The sequence below is a fragment of the Penaeus chinensis genome, chromosome 13 (assembly GCF_019202785.1).
Source record: "Penaeus chinensis breed Huanghai No. 1 chromosome 13, ASM1920278v2, whole genome shotgun sequence".
Classification (NCBI taxonomy): Eukaryota; Metazoa; Arthropoda; class Malacostraca; order Decapoda; family Penaeidae; genus Penaeus; species Penaeus chinensis.
In genome coordinates, this window is record NC_061831.1 from 4,634,880 (window position 1) to 4,652,379 (window position 17,500).

Consider the following 17,500-nt stretch of genomic DNA (forward strand, 5'->3'; position numbering starts at 1 on the left):
CACACACACACACACACACACACACACACACACACATATATACATACATACATATATATACATATATATGCATATATACACATATATATGTGTATATAATATATATATAAATATGTGTGTGTGTATATATAATATTATATATATATATATATGAAAATGTGCAAGTGCATGTAATAAGCTTAATTTTGCGTTTGCACTTCCCCGTGTTCAAACGCGTGCAGATAGGCTGTAAGTTGGAAGCCACATCAATGCAAACGGACTGTTTGGCCCTTCAACTCTCGTACCCTCTACGTCGTAAGTTTTCTAAAGTTACTATTACTATTTTTGTACTATATAATATGTAATAGTACGGTACGGATCGGGTACATTTTTGTTTAGTGCGAAGAAATACAAGGAATGCCAGGTTACAGTAATGCTTGTTAATTAGGAAAACGAAAAATGAAATTTACGTGGCTGTTTCACTGTTAATTGATGTTCGTTGTGATTTAGGAGGTAAGGTCCACCAGAAACAGTTATTTTTAACTGACTCGTTCTTATACCACAAAAAAACTACTGTTAGGAAGAAAAAAAGGACTTCCTTCAGATCCACATCCTTTCTATAGGAACGAAGGTCAACAGACACAGCCTTTGTGATGAAAATTTTTACGTTCACAAAGTATTGCCATTTTTATTCATACTTTGCGTTCACAGATTATTTTAATTATATTCAAGTTTTACACTGATTAAGTATCGTAATTGTACTCAGGTATTACATTCACAAATTATTGCAATTCTACCCAGATTAGATGCACATACACAAAAAAAAATAGGTTTGTTTATATCTTTCACGAAAATACTATCGTATGTTAACTGCGATTTTACACTCGCAAAGTATTGTAAATCTACTCAAAATGTACATGTCAAGAATGTTACCATTCTACCCAAAATTTATATTAAAAAAACAACAGTATCACTCTACTCAAAAGCTATATTCACAAAATACCTAAATTTTCCTCTTACAATGAACTACCCCAAGCAAAGAAAACGGTTATATCCCGACACGAATTCTCTCTCGCGTATCACACGAAGGGCCACGCTCATACCTGAACAAAGAAGACAGAACGAAGCGAAAATCAATGGGAAGGAGAAGATCAAGGCCTGTTGGTGACGGCAGACGCAAGTGGATTTCTTGGAAGAGGAGACACAAACAGGGTATTATTGTCCCTTATCCCCCCTATACGTTATTTAGGGTTGATAAGGGTGGCCACTGCTTGCTATTGCGGCCTCGTTTCGGAGCTTCGGATCAAGTGGTTTACTTAGCTGATATTTCTTTTATTTTCGTTTTCGTTTTACGGTTGATAAGGGTGACCAGTGCTTGCTATTGCGGCCTCGTTTCGGAGCTTCGGATCATGTGGTTTAATTAGCTGTTTTTTCATTTATTTTTCGCTGTCTCGTTTGTTGTTGTTGTTGTTGTTGTTGTTTTGTTATTATTTCAATTCTTTTGGTTTATTTACGGTGAGCGAATCACTGACAGAACTGTAAAATCTTGTAAAAGGGAGAAGAGGCTTTAAGAGAGTAAGACATTACGGAAAAACATATCTATAAAACACAAAATATATATCACAGAACGGCGCTCTCTATATATAACTAAAGACCGTAATTACACCGCTTGTTCTAATTGATCAGAACAACTTAGGGAAACTTTTTAGCGATACTTTTTGTTTTACAGTTATAATGAAGGAGCGACCTGACATCCCTCTAGCTTTGCCAGTGAGATAAATCATCTAGAAAAGAAGACGAAAGTATAAATTGCCTTCTATCGTTTTCTTTCTCAATAAATGGTGTATTTGTACGAGTTTTTTTGTTTTTGTTTTTTTGTCGGTGCTGTGTCAGGGTTATGTTTTATGGATTTCAGAAAAAAAGGAAAGTTTTGCGTGATCCCCTATATCTCTCTCACACTCTTTTTTTTACGAATCAAGTGGTTTATTATCATTATTGTTGCTGGTGCTGGTGTTGTATCTGTTATCATTATAATAATTATCATCGTCGTCATCGTCATCGTTCACATTCATCATCACCAACACCACTACCATCATCATCAGTATCATCATCGTCATCATCGTCGTCGTCATCGTCATCGGCATCATCATCATCGTCATCGTCATCATCATTATCATCATCATTATCATTATCATCATCACCATCCCCAATCCGCTTTCCGATTTTCTAAAAAAAAAAAATCTTATTCATCACTTCATCATTCCCACTGATCGACATCGTGATCTACGACTGATTCCCAAGAATATCAACCGACAAATAGTGCAGTGCCTTCTACCTCGCGTTCGCTTGTTTACAACCGATGTGGGTGGCGCGGTCTTGTGGCTTCGGAGAATCTCGCGTAAGGATTCGAACGCGCCGGACAAATGGTTTGTTTACGGTATTCACCTTTTTATGTCTTGCTGTTGATGTGTGCGCATTGTTGTTTTTAGCATTTCTAAGCGAGGTTGTTTGAAATATTGAAGGGTGTGATAGATTTAGATTTGGGTGGGTTTGTGGTTGGTTTGAATATATTTTTGTGAAGAATTGAAGGTTTTGTGGAGCTTGAAGGGTTGTTGGTGGTATAATTTACACGTGGCAGCGCGAGCGAACACTCAGGTACACGCACACGCACTTACCGACTCACTTATTTACACACACACACACACACACACACACACACACACACACACACACACACACACAAAACACACAAACAAACAAACAAACAAACAAACAAACACACACACGTGTGTGTGTGTGTGTGTGTATGTGTGTGTGTGTGTGTGTGTGTGTGTGTGTATGTATGTATGTATGTATGTATGTATGTATGTATGTATGTATGTAATGTATGTATGTATGTATGCATGTATGTATGCATGTATGTATGTATATCTCTATATATATACAATATATATATATATATATCTATATCTAATCTATATGTGTGTATATGTATATATATAATGTATATGTATGTATCTATATATGTAAATGTATTTATTTACTTAAGCAAATTTACCTATTTGTACATACTCGCGCTAAGCACTGCATTTATACTCGAGCAAAAGTTGCAACAGCAACATCAAATCAATACCTTTCAAGAGTGCGAGCAATAAAGCCTAGCAATAAATTTCGTCACGTTCTGCAAATATGCACATCGATGTTGCAGACTAAAAAAAAGGGGGGGAATTCTTTGATACTGAGTAATTGTTGAGATTTAAAATGCATGTAGTACTCGATTCGTACAGTATTGATCCTGTAATATTATTTTCTCTCTCTCTTCTCTCTCTCTCTCTCTCTCTCTCTCTCTCTCTCTCTCTCTCTCTCTCTCTCTCTCTCTCTCTCTTCTCTCTCTCTCTCTCTCTCTCTCTCTCTCTCTCTCTCTCTCTCTCTCTCTCTCTCTTTCTCAAAGCTTGTAAACGCGTGGCAGCGTGGTTTGTTGTATAGCACTGTGTTACAATCGATACAGTATGATTCATCTATAATTGCTCGAGAAACTGTATTGTCAGCATCGAATTTTGTTTTAACTTTGCAGTTGTTGATTGGCAAAAAAAATGTGCGGTTTTATCTGTTTATTGCTTGTCCAGCGAAACATGTTCTGTTGGTCGCTATTTTGATAATCAGTAAAATTAGTCTGTCCATTTGTTCAGGTTTCAAGACGAAGGTAAAAGATGTACTGAGAGCATTTCTTTTTCTTTTTTTTTTTCATTTCCTTTTTTTCTTTCTTTTTTTTTCTCTCTTTTCTTCCTTTTTTATCGGTTGTTGACAAAGTAAAAGAATTCCGTCTTTGACCTTTTGTCTATAACTATGTGATGGAATGGCTATGAACTGAAGAATACATTTCCATTAAAAAAGAATAATAAAAAAAACTGACAAAAAGAACAGTGTTTAAACTGTCAGCGAGTATTACTTCAGTTTAGTAGCTGTAAGTCTCCAATAAAAAAAATAAATAAATAATTAAACAAGAGAAATGAATTGTACAAGGACTAAGATATTTGTGTGACTGTGACGTGACACATTATATTTGGTGAAAAAGTCTTATAATTTCTGACGTTATTGTTATTGCTGTTCATTGTTATCTATCTTATTCAGTTAATGTATAACACCAGTAGAATCCTGTGCACCTTTCTATTTCAGGCGCAAATATTACGAATGGTTCAAATACCAAGCACCAATAAAAAGGAAAGTACACACAAAAAATCGAAAGATATTACGAATGGTTCAAATACCAAGCACCAATAAAAAGGAAAATACACGGAAAAAACAATATTTTTTTCGAAAGGTCAATTTTTTATTGAATATTCTACTGAGGTCGTCTTTATTTCTATTACAGAATTTCAAGCATCATTCTAAATACAATAAGAACCCACTGATTTACCATTAGTGCCAGAACACAATTCCAACAACTAACATAACAAAAAATACAAAAAACATTCCAGGCGCTATTCCAGAAGAATTCCAATTTTGATTAAACGGACCCACAGACGCGTGCACTAAGACCACCTCAGACCAATAAACAAGAATAGTTTAAAAAGCTAGTCTCACACTCAAAGGCAAGTACTTCGGCAGATGGGTGTGTTCGAACAGCCACAGAATGGAGGGGGGGGGGGGGGGGGGGAGGGACTTGTAGGTTGTGATATGGAAGTCCTTTTAATGTAAATTGCAGTTGATTTTGAGATGTTTACAAAGATATGGGAAAACAATCGAATTACCACATTGTGTGGATTGTGGCGAATGGTGTTCTGTTAGAGAGGAGGTGGGAGGTAATTTATCTCTCTAACGGAATTACAGGTCTTAAGAACTTGGACTCTCTCTCTCCCTCTCTCCCTCTCTCCCTCTCTCTTTCTCTCTCTCTCTCTCTCTCTCTCTCTCTCTCTCTCTCTCTCTCTCTCTCTCTCTCTCTCTCTCTCTCTCTCTCTCTCTCTCGCTCTTTCTCTCTCTCTTTCTCTCTGATATGATAGTATCCCTTGAGAAGGTCAATACAGGACTTTAAAATCTCTATCTCTCTCTCTCTCTCTCTCTCTCTCTCTCTCTCTCTCTCTCTCTCTCTCTCTCTCTCTCTCTCTCTCTCTGACATGATTTAAGATACAATGGATATCATTACATGTCTTACAGATGTTTCTCTCTCTCTACCCCCCCCCCCCTGCACTTTCCGACATAACTAAAGGCACTGTAGATGACTTCACATGCCCGCGGTGTGTTTACAGGCCCCAGCTCATCTTGACGACTGAGACGAAGTAGTCATCGTCATCAATAGCCTTGCTAAGCCCTGAATAGTAGTCGGTGAACTCCTTCTTGGTTACCTGAGGAGAAAATATATATTAATTAAGAGTGTAGTCCGTATACACACACACACACACACACACACACACACACACACACACACACACACACACACACACATATCTATATATCTATTTTTTTGTTTTCTTTCTTTCTTTCTTTCTTTCTTTTTCGTCTTGTTTCAGGCTTATTCAGGGGTTGAAGTTTGGATAGTGATACTTACAGTTACGATCAACATGGTAAACCTCTCTATATGTATCGTGTTTGATGCCATATACAAACACACATGCTTATCACAATGGCTCCGATTTCAACAAGGGAATATTCTGATTTTGTTTAAAGTGCAACTGAACCGTGTAACTGAACACAGGTTCATTTTTGGTAATTACTCTTTAAGAAAAAAAAAAAAAATTGAATGAGATCCCAGGCTGTACTTGGAAGGAAACTTATAGAAGGCATATTTTTACTAGAACAGACGGGATTAAGTATTAGTTAACAGCTGTATATAGTATACTAAGATTTGGGTAAAAATATTTAGCAGAATTCACATGGACAGTGATTAGAATACAACATATATATATGTTTAAGAATATTCCTTTTTAAACCAAAATATTTCATTCGTGCTTCTTACAAATCTACGCTTTATATCTATAGCCAACTGTAAGTCAAAATCGAGTAAAACGAAATAACTAGTGGATGATACCTGAGATTTTAAGAATAGGAAAATGCAGATAGATAAAACATATGCAACAAATAAAGACTGTAAAATCAGAAAGAGTAAGAGGCTGACAACAAAATTGATGAAGAATATGAAATGAGATAAGATTTATAGAGTTACACGGATATAACAAATTAAAAATATGAATTCAGAGAGAGACATATGTATTCAACAAGTGATGAATATGGAATTATATAAATGGATAGATAAGAACATAAAAAGTACATTCAAATACTCAAAGCATAACTATATATGAATATATAAATAAATAAAATGTACATAATGATACACGAACTCAAATCATAAACACAAACAAATCGATCAAAGTAAATGAAATACACACCAACACAAATAAAGTAAATCAATATAAACAAACAGGTAAATAAGTAAAGTAAACAAAAAAAATACATAATAATTACACTTAACGAACTCAAAACAAAACAAAAATATCATGATAAAATTAAAAAAAAAAACATAATAATTACACTTAAAAACTCAAAAAAAAAAAAAATCCTGATAAAGTAAATAAAAAAATACATAATAATTACACCTAACGAACTCAAAACAAAACTAAAGTATCCCGACCTTCCCATCAACGGAGGAGTTACTCTCGAACATGTTGAGAAACTTGGTGAGCAGTTCCTCCTCAGTGGCCTCCTTCTTGAGGACCTTCGGGTGGTTCTTCGCCGAGTACACGCCCTTCAGGTCCGCCAGGGTCACCACGCCGTCGCCAGTCTTGTCCAGGTGCTTGAAGACGGCCTCCACAGCGTCCTTGCGAGGGGCGGACATGGTCGGCTGAAGGAGGAGAAGAAGGAGGAGGTTGAGGTTGTTGGAGGAGGAGGAGGAGGAGGAGGAGGAGGTTGAAGTATGGCTGAAGAAGGATAAAGTTGTTGGAGGAGGAGGAGAAGGTTGTTGAAAGATGGTTGAGGGTGAAGTATGGTTGAAGAAGAAGAAGGAGGAGGTTGAGGATGTCGAAGTGTGGGTGAAAGAAAAGGAGAAGGTTGTTGAAGGAGAAGAATGAGGAGGAGGAGGGGGAGGTTAAAGTTGTTGAGGTTGGAGGAGGAGATAAAGGAGGAGGAGGAGGAGGATCTGGTAGAAGGAGGAGAAGAATAAGGAAAAGGAGGAGGAGGTTGAGGTTGATGAAGTATTTTTGAAGGAGGAAAAGAAGGAGGAGGGTGAGGTTGTTGAGAGATGGTCGAGGGAGCAGAAACTGAAGGATAAGGGTGAGGCTGAGCTGACATGGCTTCCGAAGAGAAAAAGAGCTGAAAATTAGGAGAAATGACGTTTATGTCAGATGCAAGAACGATCACATTTTTGCTCATATAGCAACTACCAGTACAGTTGGTGAAGTTCTTGAAAAAGCCAAGATTTTGGGAGGGGAAAATGTACGAACGTCATTGTGTTCGATGGCCCAAGGGAATTCGAAACAGGAGAAATGACTGCATACAATGAACGTATCATTCATGCGAGACGCATGAAGGTTATTGGAATGATGACCCAGAGAATCATCATGACGTATGAGGGGGAGGTAATCCCCTTGACTTGACTTTATGGTTTGCGAAGTTCTAGCTTCGCCCGGGCCTTCTAAATATGGCCCGGCCTGTGTCACCTTTTTACGGCTGTCTCATTGAGTTGTCTGACACTCGGTGCTTACCGTGGCGGCGGGATTGCCAGCAGGCGCTCCTGCCGCCATGGTGTAAGCATTTCGCATAGCCTCTTTACCAGCACGGCGGCTGTTGTGGGCGGTCCCTGTCTCAGGAATTGTGTATGGTCACAATTTTCTAGGTAGTGGACTAGTGTGGCGTTCGGCTCGCCGCAGTGCTTGCAGCACCTTTCATCGCGTTCGATTGTTGGGATAATCTGCCATGCACAGTGGTAACCTAGGCGCATTCTGTGAAGAATGACTTCGGTACCTCTGTTGCTTACTTCAGAGAGTGCCAGTGGTTCATAGCCTGTGGCGTCTGAGTACCAGCTGGCCGAGGGGGAGGTTCTCGTTTCCTCTCTGTGGAGCTGCCGTAGGAAGGTACGACCGACCAAGGCACACTTCTCCATAAGTAATTTTCGGCTCGGTTTTATCGTCATGGGATTTGGGGGCATACCCCTGCCAGCGACGGCTAGTCTGTCAGCAAGCTCGTTCCCTCTGATGAGGTAATCCCCAAATACAAATCCTGACTCCGTTTTGCTCTATTTGCTCAAAGTGCGGCTTGTCCACGAGACGCACCGCGATGCGGGCTCTTCCAAACGGAAGTTCATAATGTGCAGAATAGATTTTCGAAGGAAAAAATGTCCCTCGGAAATGCGTGAACTGCAAACAAGCGCATAATGCCAAGTTTACATTGTGCGCTTACTACCCAAAGGACAGGAAAACAAATAGTAAAAAAAAAAGCGCCACCCCCCGGCCCCGCGCATTGATGATGTGGGGGAATTCCCACACCTGCAGAGGTCAACAGTGATGGCCCCTGCAAAGGAAGCCATGGCACCGGCCACACTACCTATACCAGCAGGAGTCAAAGCTCCGTCAACTCAAACACCAGCAATAGTTTCAGCACCAACCCTAGCACCATCTGCTGCACCAGCTTCAGCACCAGTTTCAGCATCAAATGAAACTTTGGCAGATGGAACAGATGTTCATGATGCAACAACAAAGGGTTCAGCAATCTCAACTCCAGGAAAGGATATTCACGTTCCTCCTCAATCAACAACGGCATCACCCTGTAGTGGGCCTTGGAAATGGTCAAGTCATCAATGTCTCCAAGCAATCCCTTGAAATGCATTACCTGGAACATAAACAGCCTACAGAAAGGCAAGGCCACTCTCTCCCAATACCTTCATTCCGAAAATGTTGATGTGTGTTGCCTTCAAGAAGTCAGAACTAGTGATCTTTATGCAAAGATTGCGAGATACGCGTACTATGACAGGCCAAATAATGCAAATTCCTCTACGAGAGGGCTTGGCATTTACATAAAGAACTCAATTCCATCGAAAGTCATTGATGACAATCGTGACAACACCTGTGCTGAATATCTTAGAACAGCTTTTTAGGCATCTATATAACACTAATGTTTGACTGATAGCCCTCTACATAAACCGAAGCACAGCCAGTTTGGATAGATGCTTTAGTATCTTACCCTGGCTTTTTGCAGGGCATGTACACTGTTCTGTAAATAAATATAAAATAAAACCAAAATTCTCTCTCTCTCTCTCTCTCTCTCTCTCTCTCTCACACTCTCACTCACTCACTCACTCACTCACTCTCACTCTCACTCTCACTCTCACTCTCACTCTCTCTCACTCTCACTCTCACTCTCACTCTCACTCTCACTCTCCCTCTCTCTCTCTCTCTCCCTTTCACCCACCCTCTCTCTCCCTTCTACTCCCTCTTTCTCTCCCTCCCCCCTCTCTCCACCCACCTTCCCTCTCCCCCTCCTCACACCCTAACCCACCCTAAGGGCATCCAGGAACTCCTCGTAGTTGATGCCCGACTGGCCGTCCTTCTCGAAAGCAGCAAAGAGCTTGGTGACGTCGCCCTCAGAGAAGTCGAGGCCGAACTGAGCCACGCCCTTGCTCAGCTCGTCCTTGGACAGTGTCCATGAGCGGTCCTTGTCCAGGCGACGGAACAGCCTGGAATATGGGTGATTATCATTATCACTTATTTCTTCTTCTAATTATTGTTTGCTTATCAATTGATTTTCGTAATAATTATCTAGTGATTTATTTTCTCTTTATCTATCATTATTTGTTTATTATCTGTTATCATTCCTTTATTATTTATCATCGTTATTCATTAATTATTATTATTTATCGTTTATTATTAATTAATGATCATTATCAGTTATTATCATCTATTATTAATTATCATTATTATTTACGAGTAGAATCCATACAGTATTGGGGATTAGGAAGGTGGGTAACAACAACAATAACAATGATAACAACAAAACGGTAATAACAATAATGATAATGATAATGATGGTGATGATGATGAAGATGATGATGGTGTTGATGATGATAAAAATAGTAATTATAATGATAATCATAATCATTACTATTACAATTATTATTATCATTATCATTATCTTAATCATTATTATCATTATCATCCTTAATGACACTGACTTTGATAATTAATAATCTGAATACAAAAGGCATTCCCTATCATACAGGATCAGAGAGACGAATCACTTGTATAGTTAGTGATTTTGATTATTAATAATGATCTAAAGACAGATGAAGGGGACCCTCGTTGCAGTGCACCATATGCTATTGTTGGGATTTTTTATTTTTTTATTTATAATAATGAAGGCTTGTTTGGAATAATGAAGCCCTTGGTAATTGATATTGAAAACAGCCCAAAATTTTGTTAAGGCTGACTAATTAGTTTTTTTTTTTTTTTTTTGGAAATAAATGAATCATTGAATTTGATTTGTATATTTCGTTGTTTCGAAACGCGAATGAATTTTTGTTGTCGATTTTCATCGAACTTTGTTTAACCATTAGCTTAGCTGTGTTGATTATGAGAGATATATACCGTGTGACAAGAACAAAAAAAAAAATAATATATTAATTTTAGAGTATTTTTCATGTTATATACGAACAGAACAGAAAAAAATGTACTGTTTTTTATATAATACAAAAACAGAAAAATAAATTATTATATACTATCTTTCATGTTATACAAGAACAGAAAAATAAGTTTATTATGGAATATCACGTTATACAATAACAGAAAAAAAATTATGCAAAATCTCTCTCGTTATTACTACGACTGCGGATATAGATGGTATTATGTTGTGTTCTTAAAATCTACGCTTTCGGAATAAACTCCAGTAAGACAGGAATACGGAAATGTCACGTTTCGAGAGAGAATGAACTCATCATCAGGAGTAAAATCGACGACTTGAAATGTCAAAGCTTAGTATTTCCTTCTTTACTGCGGCGTGTTTCATTTCATCTATGTACAGATTACAATTTGGTTCATGGAGCATTATGTCATTATCCCTAAAAAGAAAAATACAAATGAAAAGGGCGTCTTCGTTGAATTGCATTTATAATCTACGCTTAGCTGACACGGAAGCGCTGTTAATGCACCAAAACACTAATACCTATTTTTCACTCTAATCCATCTCCACAAGAAAGAAAGCATACGAAAAAAATATATATAATTACAGATATGATTACGCTTAGGATTTTATAATGGTAACACGTATTTATAGTATTAAGACGTACATGAATATTTTATACAGAAACGAGGGCAAAGCAGGGCATGAAGTACAGTAATAACTCTCATTAGTATTCAGTATTATGTGCTTACAGTCAGCCCACGCAATAACACGTGATCAGAGACTACCGGTATATAACGTTTTCTCTTCCACAATTGCATTATGTTCTTTGCCATGTGTTTCCCTGTGTCTTATTGTTATTATTCAGTCGTTATTGTTATTATTGTCATCATTATCATATCATTATCATGTTTCTTATCATGATTATCATTATTATTATAATTATTATTACTATTACTATTATTATTATTATTATTATTATTGTTGTTATTATTATTGTTATTATTATCATTTTCAGTATCATCATCATTATCATTACCATCTTCATCATCACCCCAGTCATCCATATTACTATTATCATTACTGATACTATCATCATTATTATAATTTCTGTAATCATTATTATCACTATCTTACTCACTTATTTATTCATCAACCAATTACAATCCTATACGAATATTTTGACAGAAAATGCGTTTCATACCAGCAACGCGCATGCGCTTACCTCCCGAGGGATAAAATGCCGGAGTAACCTTGGGAGAGGCAGTGGTTCCTCAGCTTCTCAAGGGGGTCTGCTGATGCCTGCACCTTCGCCTTGGCGGCTTCCTTCATCTTGGCTTCTTGCGACATCCTGAGGATAAAGGAACTTGTTACGTCATCGCTCTCGCTTTGTTTGATTTTTTTTTCTCGCTCGATTTTCTGTACACACACAAATATATCTACACATGCACATATATGTGTGCGTGTGTGATACAGTATAATATATGATATCTACAGGGGAAAATATATACAAATACATCTAAATATATCTACTCGTATACATCTATCGATCTACCGGACCATCTATCTCCCTTTCACTCCATTGCGCCATGATCCATTTACCATGCTTTGACATTATCAGATTCTAAAAATATCTCATGACTAAAAACAGATTTGTTCAGCCACCGGAGACAGTGTTCTTGCCATTATAGGGATGACTAACGCCTTTTGATATTAACATATTTTTATAATGATTCATGTCCTCTCTCTCTCTCTCTCTCTCTCTCTCTCTCTCTCTCTCTCTCTCTCTCTCTCTCTCTCTCTCTCTCTCTCTCTCTCCCTCTCTCTCTCTCTCTCTCTCTCCTCTCTCTCTCCTCTCTCTCTCTTTCTCTCTCTCTCTTTCTCTCTCTCTCTCTTTCTCCCTCTCTCTTTCTCCCTCTCTCTCTCTCCCTCTCTCTATCTCCCTCTCTCTTTCTCCCTCACTTTCTCTTTCTCTTTCTCTCCCTCTCCCTCACTCTCTTTCTCTCCCATTTCCTCTCCCTCTCCCTCTCCCTCTCCCTCTCTCTCTCTCTCTCTCTCTCTCTCTCTCTCTCTCTCTCTCTCTCTCTCTCTCTCTTCTTTTTCTTTCTGTCTTTCCACTTTGCTTCTTTTCCTTGTAATTAACTTTTACTCTTGTTTTATAAACAATAAGCAAGAAAAAACAGAGCTGTGACAAAACACCTATTATATGCTTGTTCTTTAACCTTGAGTATTGTTTCTGAAGAACTGTTCATTGGCAGTTTTTAAAAATCAAACAAATAGCTTTTGCTTATTTTAGAAACAAAATAACAAAAATTCGGACAGATATCAAATAAGAGAGAGAAAAAAATATATTTTCATAATATATTATATATAGAAAAAAATACAAACTGCCCCCTAATATTTATTCTGTCTTACCTAAACAACACACAATGCAAACGCGCAACTTCAAAGGAAATATACCAGAGGTCACACAGCCACTCGTTTCTCGTCTTATATTTATTCATATATTGATTTATTTCAGGGGGGATTAAACGTATTCATTACTCGGAAAATTAAATCAACAAGTGTCACGTAGATAAGGATGCGAGAGGATAAAAATAAACGAAGTCACGAGAGGTTATGTTCATGAAAGGAAGTCCATCGGAATGAATTCGCGACAAAAGACAAGCTCGATGCGCATTCCCGCGGGAGTGGCTGCCTCATCATAGGTCGTTTGTGACGTCATTCGGAGACATTTGGTATTTTAATGTCATTCAGGGCGAGGAAAGAATGAGGTTTATTTCTTTCTCTCTCTCTCTCTCTCTTCTCTTCTCCCCCCCCCCCTCTCTCTCTTCTCTCTCTCTCTCTCTCTCTCTCTCTCTCTCTCTCTCTCTCTCTCTCTCTCTCTCTCTCTCTTTCTCTCTTTCTCTCTTTCTCTCTTTCTCTCTCTCTCTCTCTCTCTCTCTCTCTCTCTCTCTCTCTCTCTCTCTTCTCTCTTTCTCTCTTTCTCTCTTTCTCTCTATCTCTCGCTCTCTCCCTATCTGTCTATTTCTCCCTCTTCCCCTCTCTCTCCCTCTTCTCTCTCTCTCTCTCCCCTCTCTCTTTCCTCTCTCTCTCTCTCTCTCTCTCTCTCTCTCTCTCTCTCTCTCTCTCTCTCTCTCTCTCTCTCTCTCTCTCTCTCTCTCTATCTCTCTATCTCTCTCTCTCTCTTTTTGTATCCTTCCAAAAATTCAAAGGAAGAGCGTTCGTCAAAATCCCAGTAATTCCAGAGGTCGGGAAATTATATAGTGCGGTTTGATCTGGCGCCTCCCCCTTCTCCCTCTCCCCCTCTCCCTCCCCTCCCTCTCTTCCCTACCCTACCCCTTCCTCCTCATACCCCCAGATTTACCCCACATCTCCCCCCCTTCCTCCATTCTCTATGCCGCCCACACTTACCTCCCCCCACCACTCTCCACCCCGCCCACACCCATCTACCCCCCCCCTCCCATTTCACCCTCCCCTCCGCTCTTCTGACCCCACCCACCTCCCCCCCAAATCTGCCCCCTCACCCCACAGCTACCTGCCCCCCCCCCCCACATCTCTCCCCCTCCCCTCCCCCTCGCCCTCCACCCTCCACTCCCTCCCACACCTCACCGTCTCTCTTCACCACACACTCGTCATGTGGTTTTCATGGTTCCTGCAGCAAAGGCCAATTCCCTCGCGTCTCTTCCACTCGTCACCTCATCACGAAGAATTGCGTTCCAGTGAGTGGATGAAAATGAGAGACTACGTCCGGATGCGTGGATGAAAATGAGAGACTGCGTCCCGATGCGTGAATGAAAATGAGAGACTGCGTCCCGAAGCCTCAATGAAAATGAGAGACTGCGTCCCGATGCCTGAATGAAAATGAGAGACTGCGTCCCGATGCCTCAATGAAAATGAGAGACTGCGTCCCGATGCCTCAATGAAAATGAGAGACTGCGTCCCGATGCCTCAATGAAAATGAGAGACTGCGTCCCGATGCCTCAATGAAAATGAGAGACTGCGTCCCGATGCCTCAATGAAAATGAGAGACTGCGTCCCGATGCCTCAATGAAAATGAGAGACTGCGTCCCGATGCCTCAATGAAAATGAGAGACTGCGTCCCGATGCCTCAATGAAAATGAGAGACTGCGTCCCGATGCCTCAATGAAAATGAGAGACTGCGTCCCGATGCCTCAATGAAAATGAGAGACTGCGTCCCGATGCCTCAATGAAAATGAGAGACTGCGTCCCGATGCCTCAATGAAAATGAGAAACTGCGTCCCGATGCCTCAATGAAAATGAGAGACTGCGTCCCGATGCCTCAATGAAAATGAGAGACTGCGTCCCGATGCCTCAATGAAAATGAGAGACTGTGTCCCGATGCGTGAATGAAAATGAGAAACTGCGTCCCGATGCCTCAATGAAAATGAGAGACTGCGTCCCGATGCGTGAATGAAAATGAGAGACTGCGTCCCGATGCGTAAATGAAAATGAGAAACTGCGTCCCGATGCGTGAATGAAAATGAGAGACTGCGTCCCGATGCGTGAATGAAAATGAGAGACTGCGTCCCGATGCGTGAATGAAAATGAGAGACTGCGTCCCGATGCGTGAATGAAAATGAGAGACTGCGTCCCGATGCCTCAATGAAAATGAGAGACTGCGTCCCGATGCCTCAATGAAAATGAGAAACTGCGTCCCGATGCCTCAATGAAAATGAAAGACTGCGTCCCGATGCCTCAATGAAAATGAGAGACTGCGTCCCGATGCGTGAATGAAAATGAGAAACTGCGTCCCGATGCCTCAATGAAAATGAGAGACTGCGTCCCGATGCGTGAATGAAAATGAGAGACTGCGTCCCGATGCCTCAATGAAAATGAGAGACTGCGTCCCGATGCGTGAATGAAAATGAGAGACTGCGTCCCGATGCGTAAATGAAAATGAAAAACTGTATCCAATCCAAAAAGGCGTCACACTCCGTGAATAAAAATTCAAAAGGGCGTCATAAAGCGTACATGATAATTCAAAAAGGCGTCACAATGTAGAAATGAAAACCTGTGTCCAATGCGCGAACGAATATTGAAAAATCTGCATCCCAGTATATGAACAAAAATGAAACGAGCGTAATGACTAGAGAAAACAACAGCAACACCATTACTGCTTCATAAGAGAAGATAAAAAAAAAAAATGTCTATTTACTTTTCCTCGGGTGTTTTATTTTTTATTTGTTTTCTTCTTCTTCTTGTTCTTGAAACAAATGTATCATTCCACTTATTTTACTCACGTATTCCATTTCAGTTTATCGCTCGTGAATGACTTGTTCAATTATTGACTGAATTCTTGGTTGAGGTTAAACAACCAGGATGTGGATCTTCACCGCTCGTGATAGATTCTAAAACCGGAATCACAGATGAATGGTTGAAGTAAATACAGCCCGTATATGCTATGCAAAGTCTTCATGACATTATTTTTTACCCACGTTACCCTATTTCTGTTTGATTTCTCGGTTGCGATAAAATAACCTGTTGGCGCTAAAGACAGTTTTCTTAAGATTAAAAAAAAAAAAAAAAACAGCTTGAATGGATTAAGGTAAATACAGCTAAACCCTGAACTGGCGATCTTCATACAATTACTTTTGCTCACGTTACCCCATTTCTGTTTATCGTTCGTGAATGACTTGCTTTAACCGATGACTGTTTTTTTTTTTTTATTATTTTTTTTTTTTGATCAACCATTCTAGATTGTTGTTGCCTTTTTGAAAGTAGAAAATAGAAGTAAATTGAGGGGGAAAAACAGTCCGATCTTAAATTTGGAACGGCGAAATCGTCATATGATTATTTTTACTCACGTTACCCCGTTTTCATTTATGGTTTATGAATTCCTTGTTTCAACCATCACTTATTATTATTCTTTTTTTAAGAACACAACCAGGACTTTCGCCGCTTTTAGAACTGGAAAAAACACAATGGGAATGGCATTTTTGTCCATCTTTTACACGCGTACATACAGCCGAATCTACTGAAAATCTTCATATTATTTTATTCACGATACCTAAAGAGGGAGGGAGGGAGGGAGGGAGGGAGGGAGGGAGGGAGGGAGGGAGGGAGGGAGGGAGGGAGGGAGGGAGGGAGGGAGGGAGGGAGGGAGGGAGGGAGGGAGGGAGGGAGGGAGGGAGGGAGGGAGGGAGGGAGGGAGGGAGGGAGGGAGGGAGGGAGGGAGGGAGGGAGGGAGGGAGGGAGGGAGGGAGGGAGGGAGGGAGGGAGGGAGGGAGGGAGGGAGGGAGGGAGGGAGGGAGGGAGGGAGGGAGGGAGGGAGGGAGGGAGGGAGGGAGGGAGGGAGGGAGGGAGGGAGGGAGGGAGGGAGGGAGGGAGGGAGGGAGGGAGGGAGGGAGGGAGGGAGGGAGGGAGGGAGGGAGGGAGGGAGGGAGGGAGGGAGGGAGGGAGGGAGGGAGGGAGGGAGGGAGGGAGGGAGGGAGGGAGGGAGGGAGGGAGGGAGGGAGGGAGGGAGGGAGGGAGGGAGGGAGGGAGGGAGGGAGGGAGGGAGGGAGGGAGGGAGGGAGGGAGGGAGGGAGGGAGGGAGGGAGGGAGGGAGGGAGGGAGGGAGGGAGGGAGGGAGGGAGGGAGGGAGGGAGGGAGGGAGGGAGGGAGGGAGGGAGGGAGGGAGGGAGGGAGGGAGGGAGGGAGGGAGGGAGGGAGGGAGGGAGGGAGGGAGGGAGGGAGGGAGGGAGGGAGGGAGGGAGGGAGGGAGGGAGGGAGGGAGGGAGGGAGGGAGGGAGGGAGGGAGGGAGGGAGGGAGGGAGGGAGGGAGGGAGGGAGGGAGGGAGGGAGGGAGGGAGGGAGGGAGGGAGGGAGGGAGGGAGGGAGGGAGGGAGGGAGGGAGGGAGGGAGGGAGGGAGGGAGGGAGGGAGGGAGGGAGGGAGGGAGGGAGGGAGGGAGGGAGGGA

General features: G+C 41.2%; 1 protein-coding gene across 1 annotated transcript; it reads right to left on the reverse strand.

Moving 5' to 3' along the window:
• Positions 1-4,287: 4,287 nt before the first annotated feature.
• On the reverse strand, positions 4,288-11,956 carry LOC125031447 (crustacean calcium-binding protein 23-like). The gene is made up of 4 exons (XM_047622190.1): positions 11,804-11,956; positions 9,463-9,640; positions 6,605-6,814; positions 4,288-5,321 (listed from the first exon to the last, which is right to left on the reverse strand). Exons 1-4 carry the CDS (start codon positions 11,926-11,928, stop codon positions 5,220-5,222), a joined length of 615 nt encoding a protein of 204 aa, XP_047478146.1. The 5' UTR covers positions 11,929-11,956; the 3' UTR covers positions 4,288-5,219.
• Positions 11,957-17,500: the final 5,544 nt, after the last annotated feature.